Here is a 25280-nt window from a genome sequence, read left to right as displayed (position 1 = left end):
GCCCTGCTATACCAGCTCAAACAATTGCGAGGAACCCTCTAGATGCTTTTGCCCATAGTCCTATTGTTGCCTGGCTGCTGGAGCCCTCTGCTTGTAGTTGCCCAGTTTCTGAAAGGTCATGATGGTTGGTACCTTCTGCTGCTACAACATCCTTCCAACTTGCTCCAACTCAGAATGCCCCCCTCCCAAAGCTCCAAACAATCTTTCCTCACTATCCAATTGTATTAAATTAATTTTTAAAATTAATTTAATAATTACTTATGACTGAGATAAATAATTAGACTGGCCAATAATTAAATTGGCTAGGCTAGTTTATGACCCAAGTGATCCTAAGAACTCATTAGCTTGGGAAATGGCATTAATTAATTAATTAATGCCACTTCCCTACTGTCACCACTGATATTTATGGCTAATTAAATGCTCTAGGCCAAATTCTAACACTAGGTACCACCTATTACCTTGTAGATATTACTTGTTACAACTTTTGTCTTTGGCACCAATTGATATCTTGGGGTCCTAGGTCCCACATTGTGAAATAATTAACTTGCATCTCACATGTACAAGTTACATTTCCACATTTGATTAACTCTTTCATCAAGTGCTAAGCAAAGCATCAAAATTTCATATCCTTGTGCCATTGATTGTACTTGTTGCAAAAGGAGGAAAATATACACAATACCAACTTGTCCTATGTAGCGTAGTACAAAGTAGATTGTAAGAGCCTTTACTTGTAGAATTGACTGTTGTAAACATTCTGTACAAAAGGACAAAATAGTGTGCATAAAAGGACAAAATAGTGCAAACAGAAGCTGAAACGAACCTGTCTAAAAAATCTGACGATGCCAAGTCCTACGAAGCAAAATTTGTTTTACTAGCTTTTTGAAGACAACGCTTCGGCTATTTTAGGAGGTGCTTTATTTGATGGATGAACTTTGGACAATCAGTTTGCCAAGGCTGTCCTTTGAGTTCTTTACTGGTGGTGGCTACTCATCCTGTTTATATATTTGGATTCTTTGATTGCTGTTGGGCATTTGCATAGACTTGAATTCTCAAATGATTCTCACTTCGTAACACAAGCATATATTGAGGATTTCTTTTTCATGGCCAAAAGCGAAGAAAGGGATTTTGTCACCTTGATGAAAGCTTCATAAACTTTTGGTTTGGCTGTTGGTTTTAATCTTAATTTTTGCAATCTATGTCTAAGCACCGATGGCATTGTCTGGTGAGATTCCCCTTTGTGATCACATTTGGGATACTCTTTCAGACGGAATATCACTTAAAAGCAAATGAGTGGTTGGGTTATGCAAAAGCTTGTGTCAAATGTCATTATTGGAAGTGATCCACATGGCCTCTACATGCTCATTTTGGAACTGTGCAATCAATATAATGACCTACATATACAATTTTTCTTGCCACTTACAATATTGGAAAAGTTATATCTTTCAGGTTTTATATCTTTGGCGGTTGAGATCTTCTTCAAATGCAAGAAAAAAAGTACCTTGTTGTTAGTTGACAAGTTGGGCTCTTGCAAGCTTCATGGTGGTCTTAATATATTGAATCACCATTATCACATGCTGGCTAGGAAAGCTTCTTTATTGCTTGAATTTGTGTAGCAAATTCAGTCTTGGACTTAAATGGTCACAGCCTTGTTAAAACATGAACATTGCTGCCTTTGGAAGTTGCTTCGTCACTCATCGGCAAGGTGCTTTTGGTTTCTTTGAAGTGTTTGCTATTTGAAGTGGACACGTAGGCAAACACAACCTGCTAAATCCATGCATCTTGAAATTATTCATTGGAATAGGATGCTTGATTTGGCTCTTGCTTTGCAAGCACCAATAAGAGCTTATTTTCTATCAAAAAAATTCATACACGAGGTGGTGGATAGGCACATGTTCTTTTTTATTTTTGGCTGTCTCTACTATTATCATTCAAGCATGTACTACAAGCCTATTTGTCATTTGGAGAAAAATCAAAGACTTTTGGGAATGTCTAGTGGGTGTATTGCCTTCTGATGTTCGGACGTTCTTCTTGCAAAAAGAGGCATTACTACTTCAGCTTGTCGAAGATGTATCGTACCTTTGGAAACCATCCCTCACATACTATGGTTCTGCCCTACAGCTCTAGTTTTCTGGATGGATTATCTGCATAACTTGAGAGCGAGATTCCCTTCTACGTTTGCTAAACATTTTGGGTTGTTTGGGATTACACCTACAGCTCTTATAGATTTCTCTCACTTTATGGCTTGGGACAGATTTTGGGCGCTTTGAACCATCTGGAAGACAAAGAAAATTTATACTGTTTGGTGACATTTTAGCTGATCCATTTACTTTTTTCAGAAGATCTCATCAACAATGATTGTATGATTGCTTTTTAAGACTTTATGATATTGATCCTGATCAATACTTTCTTTTTGCACGTGCTTTTGATAGTATTTGTGTTCCTCCTAGACATATTCCCTTTGTACATTGTGTGTCATCCCAATGTTTCTGATAAATTCTTCTTGATGCTCGCCTTCTTGGTAGCATTGCATATTGTATGTCAACTTAATCGTGTGTGTGTGTGTGTGTGGAGTGTGCATGCATGGTAAGGGAACTATTCTGATATAGATAGAGCCACAATGCTAGCTCTTGTATGTGTGTGTGTGTTTATGGAGTGTGCATGCACATGGTTAGGAGGCGTCTCAGAGGCCGTCTCCTGGAGCCAAGTAGCATCCATCGCAAGATTATCTGAGGATCCATGCTATCATCTCTCAAAACAGTCAGACATAGTCGAGAAGATTCAGTTCATCAGATTCATCATAAGAGGCATTGATATCCCTCCAGCATAACCATGTGATGAATCTTGTAGATAACAGAGATCAAGGAGCTCGTGTACGCATTAATGGCATCATCATCTTTGTTTCTGTATCAGTTCTAATATTCCTTTTTTGGTCACGCAGTTCATTTAAATGATTGTCCGTGTGTGTAGCATTCTTGCACTATAAATGACAAATCTTTATGCAAGAAAAACATTAAATAGTTAAATGAATGTATAGCTCAAGAACTGAAGTTGATGAGTTGCTATAAAGTAGAGGACAAGTCTTTCCTTCTCAACAATTTTAGTAACAATTGGGTGCAGGGTTTCAACTATATTACAGTCAGCGAATGAGACTTTTACATATGGAATAAGTGGATCTTTTTGGTAAGGAATGAAGATTTTTTAATGGTAAGAAATTATAGAAAGCAAAGAATTTATGGTAGCTTACTTGTAGGTATGCCACTAGCTCAGCCGTACAAATACTTCTCTTTGGTATCATTGCAATGGAAATCAAGCGAAGGGCACCAAAGGCTCACACTGTTTTGGAACTTGTTCGACGTCGCTGGGGTCATGCTGCTAGCCTTGTAATCTTTCAAAAATCTCGATTCAGGTTTCTTTTACTCAGAATTGTGTTGCTCTGCAGATGTTTATGATTGTGATACACCTTGAAAATATGCAAACTTGTAAATGTTGTAGTTAGACTAGAACTATCATTTGATTTCAAGGATGCTCAGGGTCACTTTTCTGACAAACTGCAAGTTTTCTCAAGCTCCATCTATGTCAACTTGTACTTTATTTTGAAATCTAAACTGCCATACAAGAAAGTACCCCAAGATTAAGAATTTAATAAATGTTTATTATTTTAAGTCCAATGTCGAGTTTGGAAGTATCAGGGGAAACAAGATAAAGGATGGCTATGATCTCAGTCTTGACACTCTTTTTTTGAGCTCCTTATAAAATGCTGGAGTTGACTCTCCACTTCTGAGCTCCTTATAACACATGGATCTGGCTTCCTTTTTGTTAAAGGGAAGTTGGATCACCTTGCATGGTTTGCCATTGTAGGTCACTTGATTGGTTATTCTCTGAGCCCTTGTATTAGCTATTCTCCCATGGGAGCAGCCAGCCGGCAGATGCCTACTTCACTACTTGGCCTCTTTTTTTCCTCTTTTTTTGGGGGGGTGGGGGGTGATGTACTGCTAGATGTTTTAATGGAATTTACTGTCCTTGGCATAGAAACTACTTCACTACTTGGCTTCCTTTTTTTTTCCCCGGGGAGGGGGGGGATGTTTACTGCTAGGTGTTTTAATGGAATTTACTGTTCTTGACATAGAAATGATCGTCTCCAGCTGCCAATGCTGTGATCTTGACTTCCCTTTAAACACTCAAAATACGAACAGAATGAAATGCCAAAAAAGAGTTTAGGAGATGCCTAGGTGTTAAAGAGATGGGCATATAAGGAATGAACTACTGTAAGTACAACTTAACTCTGGGAATCAATATCGTATCATTAAATTAGTGAGGCCGATGCCAAATCTCAAGTTTAGGTATGCACATGATAAGATCATATTGAGATATTGAGGACTCCAAGATTACTTCAGCTGTTACTAGCATCTGAGTCAATCTCCTATCTGATGAGTATATCATCATCTTGTATTGAGAAGGGTGTCCACTTGAGTAGCCATAATTGCTAGAAACATGTCTCCTATTTGTGAACAAATGCTTCGAATTGAGTGTACCGATTGGGAGTTTCTTCAATCATCCTCAAACAATGATATGATGCCCAGTCTTACGGCTACTTAAAACAAATGCAAGCTGACCTCAGAGCTGCACAAGAAAACTTGAAGGGCATGATGTATCCTTTTGTTTTACTTGAAGTCTTTGGGTGAAAACTCCTTTTTCGTATAATTTTGTATATTTCAAATCCATACCTAGTAGCATTTTCTTTTAATGGCAACCCCCTAATGAAGACCATTTTCTCAGGTACTTGCATATGTTCCTCAAAAGGGTTTCTCACTTTGGTCAGTTTTTGCTTGGTTAAAATGGTGCTAAGAGAAAGTTTAGAAAGTTGTGTAGAGGATGACTGCATGGCGCTAGCTTGTGCATGCCCTCAACATACCATGCTACATATGTCTATGCACTTCTGAGAAGCCAAATGTTATTAATCTGATTTTTCCCGTTGCTATTTCAAGATATTGTTATTGACTTGCATTCAATTATGTGATACTGAATTGTGATCTTTGCTTTCTTTTTGCAGGTATTTTTGTACCTTTGCTATCTAAATAACCTTTTCGTGTGTGCTATTTTATTTATTGGATCTGGGAATGCATTAGTGGCTGCTACAGGTTTGCCTCTAACATGCTGATATTGCGTTCTCTAATGGAACCAAAAAGACTAGCATTGTTTTGTGATTCAAGGCTTTTATGCAGGCTTGAAAGCTAAGAAGCCTTTGTAGCATATGGGAGTGACTTAGCTGCCATTAAATTTATGTTTGCTTTCAAAAAAGGTGTGCACTGAGACTTGCAGTATATATTGCAGGCATGAACATATATGCAGCTTTAATGTTGGTCCCAATCAGCGTTGTGACATACACAGTTATGGGAGGACTGAAAGCGACCTTTGTATCATCTTATTTGCACACAGTCATAATTTTTGTTACCCTGATTCTTTTCATTTTTAAGGTATTTTCGATGTTGTTATAATACAAAGTAAACAGGATTGTTATTATTGGCAGTTTTTCTCTAAAATAGTGGCTTCTCTTTTCAGGTCTATTCATCAGATGTCTATCCATTGGGAAGCATTGGCAATGTCTGGAGAAACCTCAAAACATATGCCCATTCTGTACCAGTTTCAGGCAAGTGTACTGAATTTAAACAGTTTTTCCAGGGTCTCTGAATTGATACTGAGGGCTTCTACAAAGAGATGCTGACTCTAACTTTGACTATGATATGTGTAGGAAATAAAGATGGCAGTTATTTGACAATATTGAGCAAAGGGGGTCTAGAATTTGCAGTCCTGAATTTTATTGCATCATTTGGGAATGTATGGGCAGATCAAGCATATTGGCAGGTGACCCATTCTCTCTCTCTCTCTCTCTCTCTCTCTCTCTCTTTTCGTGAAGATGATTGAATTAAGTAGTAAATATTTACATCAGACCATCAGGACATTGAAAATGACAGACATAAAGGAAAGTCTACACAGACTCTAACACAGAAATGTCACACTGAAAGAATAGCTGGTGTGGAGCGAACAGTATCCAGCCAGGGAGCAGCAATACCAGGAAGAACCAGATCAGCATACATCTCTCTCTCTCTCTCGTACTAAGTAGTTATATTATATCAAGTCATAGGATGAGTGCAAAATCAGATGATGGAAGACATACAAAATCACGGCAATGGAGTAGAAGAGATTGCCATATGCCAAGGAACTAAATCCTCCCTAGGGAAAATATCAGCATGCTGGATAAGGTCTAACTACCAGTGTATAAGACCCTTGATTCTGGCAATATGTCCTTGGATACTCGTAGTAGAATTGAAGATGAAAGCATTCTGGGTGACCCAATTATGCCAACAACCATAAAATCTGAGAAAATGAAACATAATCTTCATATGTGGCTACATTGGGGTGGGATATTTTGGCTTGGCAAAAACCCAATCAAAGGGGTGCAGCAGCGGACCAGCCACAACTATGCAAATATCTGACAAAAGAGTCCAGATTTTCTTGGCTGAAGGGCAGGAAAACAATCTATGATGTGAGGACTCCAAATTGGTCATGCAAAAGAAGCAGTTACCATTTGATATTTGGCACTTCGAAAGTGCCAAAGCAAGGGGCAGTCCACTGATGATCACCCATCAAAGAAAGGCCTTGCATTTAAAAGGTGTCTTGTTCAGCTATTCCTCCATCACAATCATCTTCCGCTAGGCCTTAGATATATGCATACCCCAAATCGTATCGGGTTTGGTGGCCAACCAATGATGATCCTTAATCATGAGATGGTACACATGGTTGGTTGAAGCCTTTTGAAGGTTAAGATGGTCAGAGTCCTGCCAAGGACAGCTAGGAATAGGTGGAGGCATGGGTTGCACAGGCTGTAGTATATTGTCAAGCTGACCCCATAACTCTCGATATCCATGAGGAATTTGAAAAAGTCTCATGGTTGTGAAGAAGAACATGAGCACCTTGTGGCTTGCCAAAGTGGCATCAACAAATAGAAGACAGACCCAGGTGTGCTATATAGTTAAATTTGGGGCAATCCTTCTATTTTCCATCCTAGGAGAGCAGCCATGGCATAGCCAATAGATCCAATTGAAAAGAATTGGCCACCAAATGATCCTCTGTGGGATACCAATGCACCTTTTGAAGAGTGAGATGCCAAGAACAAACCAAATGATTCACTAAAGATGAGGACAATGCTGAAAAGTGGGCACTAGAGTTAAGAATGTGCCACCATGAAGCTCGTATGCTAGTATTACCATGAATGAGGCTCCAGTCTTCCAAGAAAAAGCGAACAATGAAGACCGGGGGTGATGGTCCATGTAGATGGCCCAAAAGAGCGACCAACGAAGGGCCACCATATGAATCTTTGCATTGAGAATAGCTCCACCACCCATGTTTTAGGGGTATAGGCATGACTCCAAGGGATCCAAGAAATTCCTGCATGCAAAGGGTCCTTCCACAACATGAAGCGGACATGTTTTGTAAGGGCATTAAAAGTGGCAGTAGTCCAAGGTAGAGGTGGTAAGAAGTAAGTGAGCATTGGTAGCATGATGGCTTGTGCAACTTTGAGACGTACATGGAAGGGCCAAGCTTGGGATTTCCAATAGACTAAATTTGCCAATCTACTCTAGCAAAAGTTTTGGCAGAACACATCAAAGAGCCTTGACATAATAATCCCTTTCATTCCCATCTCAAAAGAGTTTTTAATACAGCCCCAAACCGCATAAGAGTCTTCATTCAAATTGCCTACGTCACTCAATGACACCTATTTCCAAGTAACTTTATGATGTAAACCCGTATTTTCAAAGGCTTTACTAAGGCTTCTCTAGAAAGCTTTTAGCTCCAAACAATCAGAGCAGGTACCATGGTAAAGACGAAGGGATTGATAACTATCGCTAGAGACTGGGTGAAGCCTTTTGTCTCTTGTGGAGATGTCCGAAAGAGTTGAAAAGCGATTTCGTGAGATTGTTGTGCGGATGAAGTCTATGTGTTGGTCATGAAGATTAATGTGGCTTTATCTTTTGCCGAGGGTGAAGCTTTGGAAAGGTTGAAGATGGGGAAGAAAGTCGAAGATTGGCGTGGTTGACGTGACAACTTTATCTTTTGCCAAGGGTGAAGTTGTGGAACGACCAAATATGGGGAAGAAGGCTGAAGATGGGAAAGGTGGTGAGTGAAGGGCAACGTGCGTTTGCAAGAGATTTGTCACAGTGAAGGGCCTTCCAAGGAAAATTGCTGTGGTGAAGCAATAGCCATGCAATTTAGCCAAGTGGAGGAAACATGCCTTGGCGGTTGTGATTTGCCATAGCCAAGCCGCAAGAGAGAATGTGGGATGTGGAGGAGTGGAGAGTAAGTTTAGGGTGGAGATGAAAGGTTCTACATGTGGCGATCCATGGCAACACTGTGGCTATGCCATGGCTAAGGCTAGAAACATACATAGGCTGGTCTAACATCTAGGAGTGGCACCTATGGATATGGGAGAGTTGGCCTCTAGATGAGTTGGAGTGGGATTTAGGAGAGTGGCTTTGGCTAGCCTCAACAATTGCCTAGAAACTCCTGCGTTTCTTGGCTTGCACAATCTAGATTTGCAGATATGTTAATGCAGGCTGACATGGACTAGGCACCCTCACATAGTAGACATTGGGTAGAGCAGAGCATCATCATTGCTCTCCACCAGACCTTTTGGCAATGCCTTTGGGATAATTGGTGTTTGAGGAGAGTGTCCTACTTTTTATAGCTTTATATGGCTTTATAAAGTGGGAGTGTCCTACTTGATATGGCTTCTAGCACATGGGAGTGCAGTGGTTGGGAGTTGGTTGGCTTGGATGTAGCAGGATGGAGTTTGTAAGTGTTGCCCGTAGAAGTACTTGGAAATCCCAAAGCATTGCCTTTGGTCATGGGGAGAGGAGTTTGCCAACTACTCCATCAAGTTGTGTCAAGTCTGGGGTGCATCTTTGGGGGGGGCCTTCTGTTGGTAGTCAATTAGCTAGGGCCGTCATCTATTATATAAGGTAGAGGTGCATGATACGATCTTCATAATGGAGGCATGCTTTGGTTTGGATGCCTTGACTAGCCACTAGGTATTGGAGCCTATGGCATCATGACTAGAGATTTGGGAGATTATTGGAAGTTGCATAGGGTGGCACATTTGGAAGGCATATTGCCAAATGATTTTTAGTGGCAAGAGCTTCTCTATATACATGACCCTGGTAGAGCTTTGGACATCCATCATCCACTCACTCTGCAGCTCATGGGATCAGTTTTGCAGGGCGACCCTTGGTACCAACAAGGGCTTTGGCATTAGTTGATTCTCACTTGGGATGGCCATGGCTTATTTTTTATGATGTAGGCAGGTGCAGACAGCCTCAGCTAGACTGTTGAATATGTGTGCTTCTTTGTAAAATTATTTTGAGTAATATAATTACCCACACCTTTTCTCACCTAGAAAAAAAAACATGAGTTGGAGACATGGTTTGTTGTTGTACATTGATTTGTCCCATAGTTTGATTTTTGCCTCTACTAGATGCTCTCTCTCTCTCTCTCTCTCTCTCTCTCTCTCTATTTTTGTTAAGGTTGCTGATAGTAAGAACAATCAGATTTACAAGAGGCCATCCAGCATGTGAAAGCCATATTCACCATTGGAAAAGTTGAAATCTCTCTCTCTCATGCGAAAGGATGAAATTTTTCTACCAAAACAAAGTGCGATAAAAAGAAAAAATAGCCAAGGTGACAAGCCGAATAGGGATGTCAAGTCAAAACACAATGTGACATGAAAAGGGCATGCTCAGATAAAAAAATATAAAAAATGCATACACAAAAGGAATCGAAAAGTAATTTGATGGAGTCGGTGAGTTAGATTAGAGTGCAATGAAAAGAAAAAATGTTGGGGTAGAAGTGCTTGAGAGGGTTGTTAGGCCAAAATGCAGTATTGGTAGTCAAGGGGAATGATCACATGGAAAAACAATAAAAACATGTAAGAAAACACAATCAAAAAGTAATAACAAGAAATTTATGTGCCAAAGAATGGGAGGCAAGAAATAGAAAAAAGGTCTGGGTTGATGGGTTGCAAGAGGGGTTATCAAATAAGAACACAGTTACGAGGAGAAAAGAGGATATTCAGAAGAAAAAGAGCAAAACTACGTAAGAAAAATTCTCGTAAATAGGCAAAAAGTAATAACAATCAATCGGTGCATCAAATTGACGGGCTATCAAATCAAAAAATGTCCAAGGGGTAATGTCCCCATTACTTAGTTTATTTTAATAAACAATGTGCGTATACATTCCAAAGAAAATTGATTTATGTTGCACATTTTAAAAAAATTATAAAACTCTCTCTCGTGCGCGCGCGCACACACACACATCCTGTTTTATCAACAAACCACATGCAGGAAAATTACCTTGTATGATCTTGAATAAGAAGGGAGAATGCATTCTTGACATTTGAGATATATTCTATGTTATTTCTAGCATATCTAATTTCTAATGTTTTTTTGGACATTTGACTTTCCTATTGTTCAGAGTGCCATTGCAGCAAAGCCCAAGGCTGCATTTCAAGCATATATTCTAGGTGGTTTGATGTGGATACCCATACCATTTGCTTTGGCAACATCTCTAGGCCTTGCAGTATTAGCAGCAGATCTTCCTCTTACAACTGCTGAAGGCAATCAAGGCCTTGTCCCTGTTGCTGCAGCTCAGTTTGTATTAGGAAAAGGTACAATGCAAGTCATGCAGGATATCCTGCTCTTCTGTGGATTATAAATTTCACTGGTTTAGACAATTAAAACTGCCTTTAACTTTTGTTGGGGTGACAACTCTTCTTATACTCACTATAGGGAATAACATATTTTCTTTTCCTAATATTTCAACATGATGTTTGCCTTCTGTATTGGAGCACTCATATACACGTATGCACATGCTTGCATGCACACACATGGTGGCAAGCAACACACATTGCCTTTTTAGTTTGTGTGTGTGTGTGTGTGAGACTTTCTTTTTTTAAACATTTGCACATGATGGTCTTTCATATTGAATCGGTCACACACACACGCGTGCATGCAACAGACAGACTTATGGTGAGTAATGGACTGGTCTAGTTTTGTGTGTGCATGCGCTTGTGTTTTTCTTTTCCTAAAATTTCCATGTCATGATCTTCCATACACTCACATGCACGTGCACCAAGCACACACTTTTCTTGAGTCACGGGTTGGTCCTCTGCGTGGTCTTCCTGATGCTCACCTTCTTGAAAGCATCACATCTTGTACATTAACTCAATCAGAACATTGGTTTCACAAAAAAAGGGGGTTTGTGTGTGTGTATGTGTGTACATGCATGTATTCATGTTAATGTCTATTAGAGGCTGAATTGGACTATGAGAGAAATCACTAAAAAATAAATCCATGTCTTGCATATCATGTAAAGATTAAAAAGAAACTAAAACAAGCCAAATGCATCCCCTGTTGAGTCTCTTTGTAGCATGTCGTAAGAGGACGATCATGCTGGGCAATGAGTAATCTACGCCGCAAGTAATGAATATCTTCCTTGATCTTATAGTATACTGAACATCAATTAATGCTCCTCTGACTCTATCTCTCAGTGAAACAAAGCCTACATACCTTGTCCTCCTTGGCCACCCATGCTACTCTACTTGCCTCAATCTCAAGGTTGCGTGATGATACTCTGTCTCTTTAGTGTTGCACATTGGTGGTAATCAAGTGACTTCAGTATCCATGTCAACAGATCCTCTCTTAAGGCTCTGTTCCTCTCGTGTTGGGAGAGTCTAAAGCATGGAAGAAGATACAACTACCGATGCTCAAGGAGCAGACCTGTCCAACAATCTTTGACTCTTGTGATAGCAGTTCGAGGGAGACTATTGGAGAGTGTTGTCCTCTGTGCACAAATCCGGAGTGTAGAAAAACCACCAAGATTGATGTTGATGCAGTACACTGGAGGTAAGGGTGATGAAACGCAGTAGCCGAGGACCAGTTGATGAAGAAGAATGTTGAATAAAATGTTGTGGACGCAATAGCTGGAACGATGTAGCTATGTAGATGGTGTCCACTTCCAGCAGTTGGAAACAGCTCCACCTAATGAAAACGCATCAGGCTGAGTGCCACATCTCAGGCTAGAAGATTGGTTGTAGGGTGGAGAAGAAAAATGACCCACCTGTGTGATCACTGCAGCTGTCACAGACCAGCTCTCTTTTTGGTGGTGATTCCCTGTGTGCATAGCTCTTCAATGGACCAGATTTGCTCGAATTTTTGTGTCTTGAGTTGCTCACACCAACCTCGACCAACGAGCTTTGAATTTGTCTCAATTACACACTCAAACCAGTGTGTCTTCAAGCATATAGAGCTGCAATCACTCCAACGTTGACCAACATGACATTGAGAAATGCATCCATGATCTCTCGCTGCTGTGACACTGCAATCCATGAGGAATTCGCATGAATCTTTGTCCCAGATCAATCTGGTTCATCGAATGAGACCTCAGCCCTTGTCCAACATTGAGTCAAGACCAAGAATAATATTATAAAAGGCAGCAGGAGCATACTCGTGACACAAAACTAACTGAATCAAGAGTAGAAGAAGGAGAGAAACTCTACTTAGATACAAAAGGAGATTGTTAATCAAAAGCAGAATGAGAGAGGGAGATAGAGAGAGAGTGTGTGAATAATGCTCAATTATATAAGAAACTCGTACAAATTGTTACAATTGAGTTTACTACAGCAAAACCTTAGCAAACTGCAAGCTATACAATGATGCTCTATACTCCATGCCATAGGCATTCCTGCTAAGAGGGACTGGTTGGGTGGGCCAAGTCCTGCTGGAAGATAGCTGTCTAGGAGTAACCAGTTTTGTAGCCCTAGCAGCCACCTGAGAGTAACCTCTCTGGCTGCAAGCAATTTTGGTCATTGCTAGAGCTAACTGCTAAAGTACTGTGGGCCTCCTCTTGAAAGCAAAAGGCACGTCTGGAGTTTATATTTTCTCATAGCCTTTCCAACTATTCGTTTTCATGGCCTGATGTTTTTATGTGACATCATTGGAGCTACACTGAAATGAACCTCTGGCTGCCTATAGGTCACCCGCCACTAAATAACTATCCTGGTGAGTATTACCTAAATTAGTACCATTGCTGAAGAAGAAAATCACAACTATCACACTTTTTCTTTTTAGGGCTGGGAGATGGTATGGACATTGTAGCTATGCCTTAGATGCACTATCATGCATGAAAGCTAGGCCATAGACATAGATGTAGGGTGTCAAGGTGATTATTGCCATTAGAAACTACTGAAATATTGGTGGAAATGATTAGAGAGGGATGCAAAATGCCCTAGTCACAAGTGTTGCAAAATGGGATGGGGACGAGGAGGAATTGCCATCACTTGTGACTATGTAGTCACATGGAATGGGACGTGGGATGGAAAGAAGCTACTATCCTTGCAATCCTCAAGTCCAAAAATGATCATCACTTGTGACTATGCAAAATGCCCTCAACATGAGCTAGAGTGGGGTGAAATGCACCAATGCATGCTGATGGTGAGCCACAAGTGAGCCATAGTGGAGAGAATGCAAAATGCCCTTAGCTTGAGCTTGAGTTGTAACTGGTCTATGACTCACATAAAGCAGTAGTTCCTTCAATTAACACCTGGTCTTTTCACACACACACAAACAGAGACCTCACTCCCTCGCTCAACGCTAGATTGGCTCTGAAGACTGGCGCCCCTCTCGGTATTTCTTTATCAATTAAAAGATGGAAAGTTACAAAAGTGAAATGTTCCAAAATACATAACCTGTGAACAATTGGTTTTCATCTTTTCTGAGTAAATCCCAGCTGCATAAGGACAATATAGCATGACCAGAACAACATCCCTTTTAAGAAAGCATTTTCTGTGACCATAACTGAATAATTCATGTGCAGAATTGCAGTCTCTGCAGAACTTTGTATTCACTATTCTTACTGTTCAACATATCCAGAACAACATCCCCTTTAGGAAAGCATTTTCTGTGACCATAACTCAATGATTCATGTGCAGAATTGCAGTCTACAGAACTCTATATTTACTGTTTTTATTGTCCAGCATATCCAAAACAACATCCCTTTTACGAAAGCATTTTCTGTGACCATAACTCAATGATTCATGTGCAGAATTGCAGTCTGCAGAACTTTGTATTCAGTGTTCTTATTGCCTAGCATATCGAAAACAACATCCCTTTTACCTTGGCATCATTCCGGCAGTAAAACAGTCCCACAAACAGCACTAAATCAGAGCTGAAAAACCCTATTCATGTGTGGCATGGTCATCACTTTCTTTAGTTCCTGCATTGGAGAAGCCAACAACTGCTCCTGAACTTGGACAGTGAGGCTCTTGCCTCAGCAAAAGTGCAAAGAAAACACAGAACTGTACCTTTGATGGAATCAGGCCATCGTGTAGAGCATTTTCTCTGAGAATAGAGAGAGAGTTGACCAGAGGGAGCAAGCTCTATCTCCGTACATGAGTCAGAGATGAAGAAGTACTCTCCATAGCTGATGAACTTGCAGCAATCCACCCTCAGCTCAAAACTTTTTTCTCAGATCTGCCTCTCATGCCTATTATGTTTTTTTTAATGCTCTCTCTCTCTCTTTTGGGAATTTGTGCCACATGGCATACATGTAACAATTTTCCTGTTTAAACCTTCTAGTCTAAAATTCTCCATGATCGGTGTAAAATTCGACCTCGACACAAACCAGAGAATTAATCCTCGTTCAAAAACGAAGATAATGACCCGAATAGATTCTAGGGTCCAAAAATAGTAACTCCCTAAATTTTAGGGATGGTGACCCCTGCATTCCTCAAGTTATTCTGAGCAACTTTTATCATTGCAACCACATCAAAAAGTGTAATGTGGCTCAGTTACGGTGACTTTTATTCCATGAGCATTCTTACATGTGCATTTTCTATCTTGGCTAGGCTCATTGTCGTGGACTATCTCCAGTGGCTAAGCACACAGTCCTAAACCATTGGCATTCTATTCCTTAGTGCCCATTCAATATGGAACCGGTCCTAAGGCTCAGATAAACCATTAGTCCAATTTGTCCCAATGGTTGCCTCTTCTGGCCATGCAAAGATCCCGGCTTAATCCAAGAGAACTCTTGGGGTAAAAAGCAATAGCAACTAAAGAAAAGAAAAATAAAATATTTGTATAAGGAAGTAAGGAAAGCAACTACAGAAAGTATCACCACCTGGTGACACGAGAAGTAGAGTGAAGTGCACCAATACTCCTGTGTGGTTGTTTCCATGTTTTCTCGCAGTCTTTCCAAGTACTTGTTTCCATGGCTACCACTAGGGCTACACTACGGGGAACCTTTGGCTGTCTACACTCAAAACAAGCCTAAGTGGATTCCAAATTGAGAATGACCATTGTAGCGCAGTCACATAATCACTCTTATCATGAAAGGCATGTAAGTTACAACCATATGCACATGTGCTTGAGCCGAACCCCTCACCTCAATGGCAAGAATGGAGTGAGAAATCTTTGCCAAACATTCAACAACCACGATCAACCTGAGTTATGGGGTTCCATGGGACCTAGGGCTTGTGCATGCCGACAGTAGTATTGAATGCCCCAATTTGTGGCTACTCTTTACATATAGGTCTATTTGTAGTTTGAGCATGTATGTGAATAGATATAGAGTTCCATGAGATCCTTGCTTATGTGTGTAGGTTGCCTTCTAGGGGGGATTCTTGCATCAAGAACTAAGGTGAAGCCCTTTCGGTGTGACGGTAGCTATTCCCGTGGTAACTCATTCAAGAAGAGTGAGACAAACTCTAGCAGCAACTATATGCTTGCCTTGTTCAATTCTCCTTGCTAAGAGTGGGAAGAAGAGTCCTTATGCTTGTCAAAAAATGTGATGATGCCGAGAGATAGTAGGGTTTGCAAGGAGAAACACAAAGTGTGTACGGCAAACACTGAGAGAGAAGAGAAACTCAGAAACACAAGAAGAACATGATGATGATGCACTGAATCATGCTATGAGAAGAAAAGCTGATACAATAGAGCCAGATCTCAGAAGATGACTGCATTGTCCTTTTTGAAATAGATGCTAGCACATGTGGGGAATCTACACAGTGAAGGGAGCAAAACATAGTCCTTTGGGTAGTGGGATATCAAAGTAATGACTAGAAGGTGAAGGACAGCTATCGAGGTAGCGAACCCTAGTCCTCTGATGCTGTTTGAGATGAGAAAGATGATCACTAGTTGTTGAGGGAGCGAATCCTAGTCCTCGGATGCTAGGGAGATGGCTTGGATGGAAAATGCAAATGCTAGAGATATGTGAGTTGCCAAATGTAGATGTTGACTGCCCAAATGCTAATGTCAAGAGTGTGGATGCTGACGCTAGATGAAAGGAGTAATGGCAGCTTGCAAACGCAAACCTAGTAGTCTGTGTGATGACACTAGTGGCTGAGAATCCCCGAATTTGCCAAACGCAGTAGCCAAGATGATGCCAGGAGTGGTAGGGGTGACGCCTAATGGTGGAGATTCTCCAGGAGTGCAAATGCAAGACTTCATAGCTAAAGGCTGATGATGACGCTAGTAGGGTGGAGCCTCTAAACATAAGACTTCATGATGGAAACAGGGTGTGTGAAGGAGAAGAGAAAGAGTGATCATGAACTGTGATGTCCTCCAATAGGGGTATGGGCAACAGTTGGAGTGGAGAGAGAAGAGTATCGGATTGACGAAGGAAGAGGGGTGAAGAATGAGTGAAGTGGGATGAGAATGAATGAAATGATGGCCTATTTATAGGCTTAAGCTATCTAGAGTGCCACACCATTGAGTGGGCGCCCACTAAGAAAGTGACCAGAATGAGAACACCAACCCTTTTGGGATTGTTAGTGCGCTGGTATCCAACAATCATTGTCTCTTGAAGAAGCGGATTGCGGAACCGTGGGTTGTTGAGGTGGCATTCTTGAAATCCTAAAAGAAGTAGAAGCAACCTTCGTAGCGTGTTGCAACGGTCGCAAGGAGGCCGTGGTGCCTGACGATCAACCTGTAAAAGGGAGGGTGGGAGGGAGAGGAAGAGAAGGGTATCTCTGTCTCCTGGTGGATGCAGCGGAAGGGAAGAAACTAATCGATGATGCCGAGCCCGCAACCTGTCTTTACCTTCTATGATGAATAGGGTCTTTAGCTCTCTATGCTCCTACGCTCTGATACCATGTCAAAACATGCGACAATGCAGAGACACAACTGGGTTTGCAGGGAGAAATACAAAGTGTGTATAGTAAACACTAAGAGAGAAAAGAAACTTAGAAACACAACAAGAATACGATGATGATCCATGGAATCATACTATGAGAAGAAAAGCTGATATAGTGGAACCGAAGCTTAGAAGATGATTGCATTGTCATGTCTGAATCAGGTGACAGCACTTGTGGGGAATTTGCACAGTGAAGGGAGCGAAACACAATTCTTCGAGTATTGGGCTATCGAAGTAATCATTGGAAGGTGAAGGATAGGTGTCGTGGGAGGAAACCGTAATCCTTTGATGCCGTTCGAGATGAGGAAGATAATCACTAGCTATCAAGGGAGTGAACCGTAGTCCTCAGATGTCGAGGAGATGGCGTGGATGCAAAACGCAAATGCTAGAGATGTGTGAGCTGCCAAGCGCAGATGCTGATAGCCTAGATGTTGACACTAGGAGTGTGGATGTTGATGCTAGATGAAAGGAGTGATGGTAGGCTGCAAACGCAAATACCAGTAGTTTGTGTGATGACATCAGTGACTGGAGAACCCCCGAATCTCCCACATGCAGCAGCCAAGATGATACCATGAGTGGGAGGGATGATGCTTGATGGTGGAGATCCTCCAGGAGTGCAAATGCAAGCCTGTAGCCTGATGCCAGGGTGTGGATGCTGTTGCTAGGTAGAGAAGCAAAGTTGTCAGCAGTTTGATAATGATGTCGGTAGGGTGGAGCTTCCAAATGCAAGACCTGATGATGGAAATAGGGCGCTTGAAGGAGAAGAGGAAGGGTGATCACTAACTGCGATGTTTTCCGATAGGGGTATGGGCAGCAATGGAGTGGAGAGGGAAGGGTGTCATAGTTATGAAGGAAGAGGGGTGAAGAATGAGTGAAGTGGGATGAGAATGAATGAAGTGACGACCTATTTATAGGCCTAAGCTGTCTAGGGTGGTGCACTACTGAGTGGGTGAAGAATGAGTGAAGTGGGATGAGAATGAATGAAGTGACGGCCTATTTATAGGCCTAAGCTGTCTAGGGTGGTGCACCACTGAGTGGGTGCCCATTGAAAAAGTGTCCAAAATGAGGGGGTTGTTAGTGCGAAACCTAACTGAAGTGTGTAAACTGAAGAAGTGGTTTCTTAACAATGTTGTCACACTAGCTCTTTTAGATTACATCCTTCTTCTAGAGGTATTTCTAAGCTTCCAAAGGTGTAGCAATTGTACATAAAGTTCCCACCACCCGCCACACCTCATTGCAATGATGAGCATGGAGTGTGGATGATGATCCGCCAAGCCCATGTGGTCATAAAGACGACTCTACCCAAGGTTCACGCAAACATTAAAAAAGTGTTCCACCTTCAATAAATTTCTGACCTCAAAAACCTTGATTTGAACTTGTCTTAGTATGTTCAGCACCATCTATCTACTTTCATGTCTATTCCGATATGCAGTTTGAAAAGTCTACTTTTAAGATAATCTTTTGTTATCCACTTTGTAGTGTGTGAAGGTGCACAATACCTTTGGAGTGTTGAGCTAAAACACTCTTTACAGCTGACTAGCATTTTTAAATAGCCTCAAAACATGCTTGATTAATGAAAAACACAAATTTGGTGTGCATTTCGAGAGAGTTTTAGTGGTCCCCCAAAATCCTAATTTTTTGGGGCACCCTCCAATATCTATAAATAGATAGGTTGCCCAGCATTCAACCTCATTCTTTCAGTGTAGATTTCAGCCATTAGCCTTCACCCACGTAGTGGTCTACCCTTCGTGATTGCTACCACTCCTCCATTAGCCCTTGCACTACCTGGCGTCTTCTTCTATAATTGTCGCCCACAGTTTGGCCCCTTTCCTCCTACTATGTTCGGTCCCATTAGCCATCGTCAGCAATCACAATGCCTCCTCTAGCTTGCATTTAACCCTCAATAGCCAGGCGATAGTTGACAATTACATTCCACAGCATGAAACAAACTTTTGTACCCTGCATTTGGCGCTTCTACCTGTAGGCGACAGTTAGTTGTGCTCTTTCTCCTACAGGCGGCCCTTTTACTACCATGTTTGCAGCTTTTTGCCGCCCCCCTTATTAATAGGCATCATCCTCTGTAGTCACCTCTGTTTCTTGACACTCTGGTGATCAGCGTTCAGTGTTTCTTGCACTCCACACTTCGATTGGTGGTCACAGTACTTGGGATCCGTCTCCAGTGGACGTCACTCTCAGGCACTGCATTCCTCTACCCTTGGGCATTCCGTATACTCTTTCATTCATTTACAACATTCATTCACTTTAGAGTTTTTTCTCTATGTGTTTGAGTTTTGAGTTTCTTGCTTTCAGGGTTTGAGTTTTGCTTGTCTCTGTCTGAGTCTTTGTGTTTCAGTCTTGGTTGTACATGCTATATTTCCTCAGTGCAAGCCCTAGTGTATCTTCACATGGTATTAGAGCCGGTGCTTTTCTAAAGAGTATTCTGTGGTGATTGTGGAGGCTAGTCTTTGTGTATGCGAGATTCACATGCAACTCGATTCTGATTCATAATGTTCTCAGGCACCTTCTTCTAGGGATCATACGATGCCCTATCAGGGTTCTCCATCATTGGAGGCTCTTAGAAGGCATGTTAGTCTCAAGGAGGAGGTAGACACACCTTCACCTTTGCCATCTTCTTCTTCTTCTCATTTTGGTCATCTTATAGATGAAGAGTTTGAGGAGTATTTGCACATCACGTACAGTTCGGTTTACACTCCTCCAACGAGTGCTGCTACTTCGTTTGTACCGATTGGTGAGATTGGCCATCTCCTTGATCTTGGAGAGACGGCGATGTTTGGCGCGTTTGGTGATCCATCTCCTTTATCTTAGCTAGGCCTTGTGTCAGGTTTGTATAATGTCATGAGGACATGAAAATTTGATGCTTTGCTTATATTTAATTGACATTTGATTAAAGGATTAATCAAATGTGCAATTAAAAGATGCACATGTGTTGCACATGTGAGGTGCAAGCTACTTCTTTTACAGTTGAAGGCCCAAGGACCTTGTGAAAAAGATGGGTGTTAAAGGCAAAAGTTGTAACAAGTTACACTTGTTAGATTCTAGGTGAATTTTGGTGTCAGTTTGCCCCTAGGACCATTAATTGGCCATTAAGTGTCAGTGGTGACACTAGGGACTAGGCATTAATTAATGGATTAATGCTTGTTCAAGGGTCAATTAATGCATGGGACCACTTTGAGTTGCAAATGGCCTAGCCAATTAATTTTTGGATGGGCAAGGTCAATTTTCTGGACATGGATTAAGGGCTGAATTAATTTTCAGAATTAATTAATTTTGAAAATTAATTAAATGGCTGGAAATTGCTGAAAATGGATTAAGAAAGCTGCCACTTGGCAAAACTTTCCCATGCAAGTGGGGGAAAGGCTAAATAGGGCTAAAGGGAGAGGGAAATCTCGTTTTTTCATTTTGAAGCTGTTGGAAAGAGATGTTGGATTGTTGCTGCCAGCTTTTGGGGCCAATTCCCAACCATTGGAGACCATTTTGGTGATGGAGATTGCATATTCTTGACCTTGGGAAGTTGGCAATTGCTGCTGATGTACTTTCTCTTGAAGATCACAGTCTCTGATGCTCCTATTGTTGTTGGTGCATCCGTTTGGGGTTGATACAGCAGGGCAGCAGCTGATTTTGATCAGTTATTCACGACAAATCTCAAAATTTTCTCTCTTTACAGCATTCTCTTATCTCTTTCAACCTACGCTCAGCCATTCTCAGCAATTCTCAGCCATTTGGAGGAGATTTCAGCCATTTTTGGTGGGCTGATCTGTAATTTCTGCAGTAAGCCCTAATTTACAGCAGAAATTAGGGTTTAGCAGCCACCTTAGGATCCGTGCCAGATATTGACGGCTCAAGGGACTGAAATCAGCAGTGGATAATTGAAGATTGTCAAGGGATTTCAGGAGCCAGCCCATTCCAAATTGATTTGGGGCAGCATTTGGCCAGCCAAGGGTCAAATTGGAGAAGAAGTCCTGGGTGAATCAAGGGGCAAATGACCCAAAAGGCTTGCTGGTCATTTATGACAGCAAGAGCAATTGGTTAGCAGGAGGAGATTGAAGAATCTCAAGTTGTACTCCTTCCAATTGAATGAAAGCTAAAGAAATACCACAAGGGGCGCCAATTTTGGGGCCAACAGGGTGTCTACTGTCCAAGAATGTTATGGTAAAGTGTGTATTTCATTTTATGTGCATTTATTTATTGCTGTAATTAACTCTTAAATCAGGTTATCACCACCCATTCCAAGAAGGAAGGCTGGTTTCATATAACCCTTTTGAGTCTTATGAGCCAAAACCTTTCCTGTTTCTTCTTTTGTTGTACAGGATCTAGATGATTTTCAGTATGTTAACTTTAATAGAGGAGGCTCTCAAAGCAAGTACCCTTCATCAGATATATCTCTATCATCTGTTTCATTTGAGTAGGTAAACTACACTTCTCAACTCCCTCCTATCTCACTTGTGCAAGTCACATTAGCACATTTGATTAACTTTTAATCAAATGCTAAGCAAAGCAATAAAATTTCACGTCCTCGTGGCAGAAGTCACTATGTTTGATTAAGATGCCCTTCATAGTAGGAAAGAGAGTCATAACAGAGTGAAATAAGCAGCTTGCTCCCTTTCTAGCATTAATCTGGCCATTTGAGGTTATTTCCGGTCTTGTTTTGGCCCTACAAGGTTTTGACCGGTAATTTTTGAAGAGGAAGTCATTTGGCTTTATAAAGAGTGAGCTCTTGACGAAGGACCATGACAAAGAACCCCTTGTAATATGAGCTCTTTGCAAGGCTACCATGACAAAGAACCCCTTGTACTACTGCTTTGGGAAGAAGGTGAAAACTTTGGAGTCCATTGATATGCTAAGTGTAGATGTATAGATCCATCTAATTAAGCATCCATCATCGATATTTGCATATATTGAACTTGCCATCTCAACACTCCCCCTCAAGCTCAACTGCATCTCTATAACTCCAAGTAAGCTTTGAAATCCTTGAAGCTTCTTTGCACCCAAAGTATTTGTGAAAATGTCAATTGCTTGATCTTGTGTGCTAATATATACCAAGTTTATCTCACTTGCAAGTACCTTCTCTCTCATAAAATGATATTGCACCTCATGAAGTTTGGGTGGGTGTGGGTAATGATTGCATGCTTTAGTCATTAGTCCAAAATATGTTCCCTTACATGCAATTTTTGGATACTTGCTTTACCATTGCCTGTTCATCTTTGGCTCTTTGCTCTCTTGTCCAGTCCCTCCTTAGTCCAAAATGTGCGACCTTACACACAACTTTTCGATACTTCATTTATGATTTATCATCCCTATTGATCTTTCCATCTTCTTTACCCAGTGGACTGTTGGCTTTAGTACCGATAGTAAGACACTAGTCTCCAAAGATGGGCACAACTCAAAAGGAATAAGGGAATCCAATGGTGATCATCACCCTCCCAGATGTACACATTGGGAAAGGCTGTCCAATTGTGTTTCTATACTACACAATCAGTCCATCCTACACACCATTGTACTCCCTATACATGGTATACACCCGCTGTCCTCTCAAGGATACACCTCCATGCTGCCTCTAGCAGTCTTAAATTGAAGTCATGAACCATGATTTCAAGACCGTCCACCATCACTAGCATTGTGGATGCCCACTGAGGAAGACAAGGAGAGGAACTGATGGCACTGAAGAAGAGAAAGGGTTAATTTAAATACGTGGCTGGACCAGTTCGGTCAGTTCATCCTTCCAAGTAGTGTGGTCTCCTGCCATCTGAAGAACCTGACATGTTCAACTAGTTTGCCATCCAACTACTGCAACCCACCCATTAAGAGGTGTCTGCCTTGCCTTGGACTTGGACCTGCCCAAGAGGTAACCTGTTTGATATGGGCACACCTAGGTTTATTACAATTAGGGCCATATGATGAAACCTATGGTCTAAATCATTCAATCACCTGTAAGCATATAACATATGAAAAAGACTATGTAGAGCCATGTGAAAGTCTTGCATTCTGTTTTTCCCATCAGGGTTCACCACTACAAATCTATTGATTGTGTGGGATGTTTGGATATAAAACAGTTTGGCGCTTGTGGTTTATCAGCCCGTCTTGCTGTATTTCAGTAACCAATTCCTGCATGCATGAATAAACTTGGAGGCATAGAAAAAAAATCAAGCACCCTATTCGAGCACCCACTGGATACTTACAGAGTTTCATTATCTTGGCAGGGGGAGTGATTTTGATATTGTCTATTGTATTCATGGCAGTAACTTCTGCAGGATCTGCAGAATTTATTGCAATGAGTTCTCTTTTTACATACGATGTTTATAAAGTAAGTAACTTTCAAAAACAAGCTGTAAATTAATTCTCCAATTCTCGTGTCTGAAAGTTGAATATGATATTTTTATCCTAACATTCGACCTGTAATTCTGACAGGCACATATTAGGCCTAAAGCTGAAGGCAAAGAATTGCTTTATGTTTCTCGAACTGCAGTTCTCATAATTGGGACCGCCATGGGAGGATTTTCATGCCTCATTTACACGGTTAGCGTAAATAGAGAGAGCCTCTAAAAGCTGGAAGGACGTAAATAATGCTAAGGTCTTGAATGTGCAAGGGCATGTTGAAAGGGTTCTAATGTGATTTGCTTCATTATGTGGTTGTCATTGTTGTATGAAGAGACTATGCTTGCCAGGTTGTTCCCAATCGCTTGTTTCTCTCCCTGTCTGTTTCTCTTCCTGCCCTTTCCACTTCCATTCTTATTTGCTCTCCCCCCTTCCCATCACTCTTTCTTTCTTGTCAGCTTCTCTTCACTTCCTCCTCTCCTTTTGCCTTCCTACCCACATCCTTATTCCCACAACTTTACCCACACTTCCACACCCCTCGTGCCCATCTCATGCACCGTATTCTTTCTCATTCTTTCGTTGTCCTTTCTCATTCTTTTGTTGACACACAATGGAGTGCATCTTAATTACAACAGTTGCACATTTACAGCATCTGTATTATTCAATATACAACTGGAAAACCGAGCCAATATAGAGGGGGAAATTGGCATAGAGGGCTTGTGGCAACACTACACTAGTTGCCACTAACCAATATTTCTGTCCTTAGCAATATCTTAAAGGATGAGAATCTCCAAGTATTGAAATATTATGTCTTAGGAATGGCCAAAGAACTCTCCTTCATTTATAGCAGATTTTGGTAGATCCACAGGCACACTACAGTTTTCTAGGAGAGACAGGGCAGTAGTAACTAGGACTTTCTCCAGGATTGTCAGGTTCTATGTGGATGACTAGGTTTGTGACAAAGGAAATCTTGTTGGCATCATTCCTAGCACAACTCTTACAGACCATTCACTGCTTCAGCTAGTTCTCTTTGAGAGAGTTATAGGATGTGAGAGTGTACAATAGAAGAAGAACACGAACATGGAGAGAGAAGGGAAGAGAGACTAAAACAAAAGCAAAGAATGGAAGAAGAAATCTGCACTGAACTCAAAAGAATGCTGAATACAAAGCGGACTGATCAGTTCCTAGGGCACCAGATCAGGCCGATGATGGAGAAAGCATCGGATGACAGAGGAAAATCACTGGATGATGGAGAGTGCTGAAAACCTGCAAAATAGGATGACTATGACTGTGGGAAGGGGACTGCTATAAATAGGGGAGCAGCCCCCAAACTGGATGATAGCTACAAAAGGATGCCACAACGCTCTAGCTGACTCTATCAAGCGCTGTGAAGAGATGCTAGGGTTTGCACAGTAGAAACATAGAAAGTACGGCCACGACTAAAACACAAAGACTCAAATAGTGACGTGCAAAACTCAAACCCTAAACGCAAAAAGGAAAATGCAAAACTCAAAATGCAAAAACACAAACACAAATAAAGAAGAAAGAGAACTCTGAAGTGAATGAATCAATGCTGTAAATGAATGAGAGAATGTACAAGATGCTCAATGGTAGAGTTGTCTAACAGCCAGTGACCCTTGTGGGAGCAGGTTGAGGGAGGTGTCGATGTTTGACATGTCGTCCATTGGAGACGGATCTGGAGTGTAGTA

At 41.3% G+C, this 25280-nt stretch overlaps 1 protein-coding gene across 1 annotated transcript in view; it reads left to right on the top strand.

Annotated features, from left to right (window-relative positions):
- LOC148020724 (urea-proton symporter DUR3-like) overlaps nucleotides 1-25280 on the top strand; it is a 47793-nt gene that overhangs the window by 7038 nt on the left and 15475 nt on the right. Inside the window, exons 3-11 of the mRNA XM_087698548.1 lie at nucleotides 3118-3180; nucleotides 3251-3380; nucleotides 5051-5138; nucleotides 5332-5474; nucleotides 5560-5647; nucleotides 5750-5862; nucleotides 10525-10717; nucleotides 23457-23560; nucleotides 23665-23772. Of these exons, the coding sequence (XP_087554674.1) occupies nucleotides 3118-3180; nucleotides 3251-3380; nucleotides 5051-5138; nucleotides 5332-5474; nucleotides 5560-5647; nucleotides 5750-5862; nucleotides 10525-10717; nucleotides 23457-23560; nucleotides 23665-23772 (1030 nt within the window). The remainder of the gene's footprint in view (nucleotides 1-3117; nucleotides 3181-3250; nucleotides 3381-5050; nucleotides 5139-5331; nucleotides 5475-5559; nucleotides 5648-5749; nucleotides 5863-10524; nucleotides 10718-23456; nucleotides 23561-23664; nucleotides 23773-25280) is intronic.

This window comes from Lygodium microphyllum, chromosome 18 (genome assembly GCF_053477565.2).
Source record: "Lygodium microphyllum isolate KBCC chromosome 18, Lygodium_microphyllum_v1.1.10, whole genome shotgun sequence".
Classification (NCBI taxonomy): Eukaryota; Viridiplantae; Streptophyta; class Polypodiopsida; order Schizaeales; family Lygodiaceae; genus Lygodium; species Lygodium microphyllum.
The sequence above is the reverse complement of the archived record's forward strand: the minus strand, read 5'-3'. Positions and strand labels throughout refer to the sequence as shown.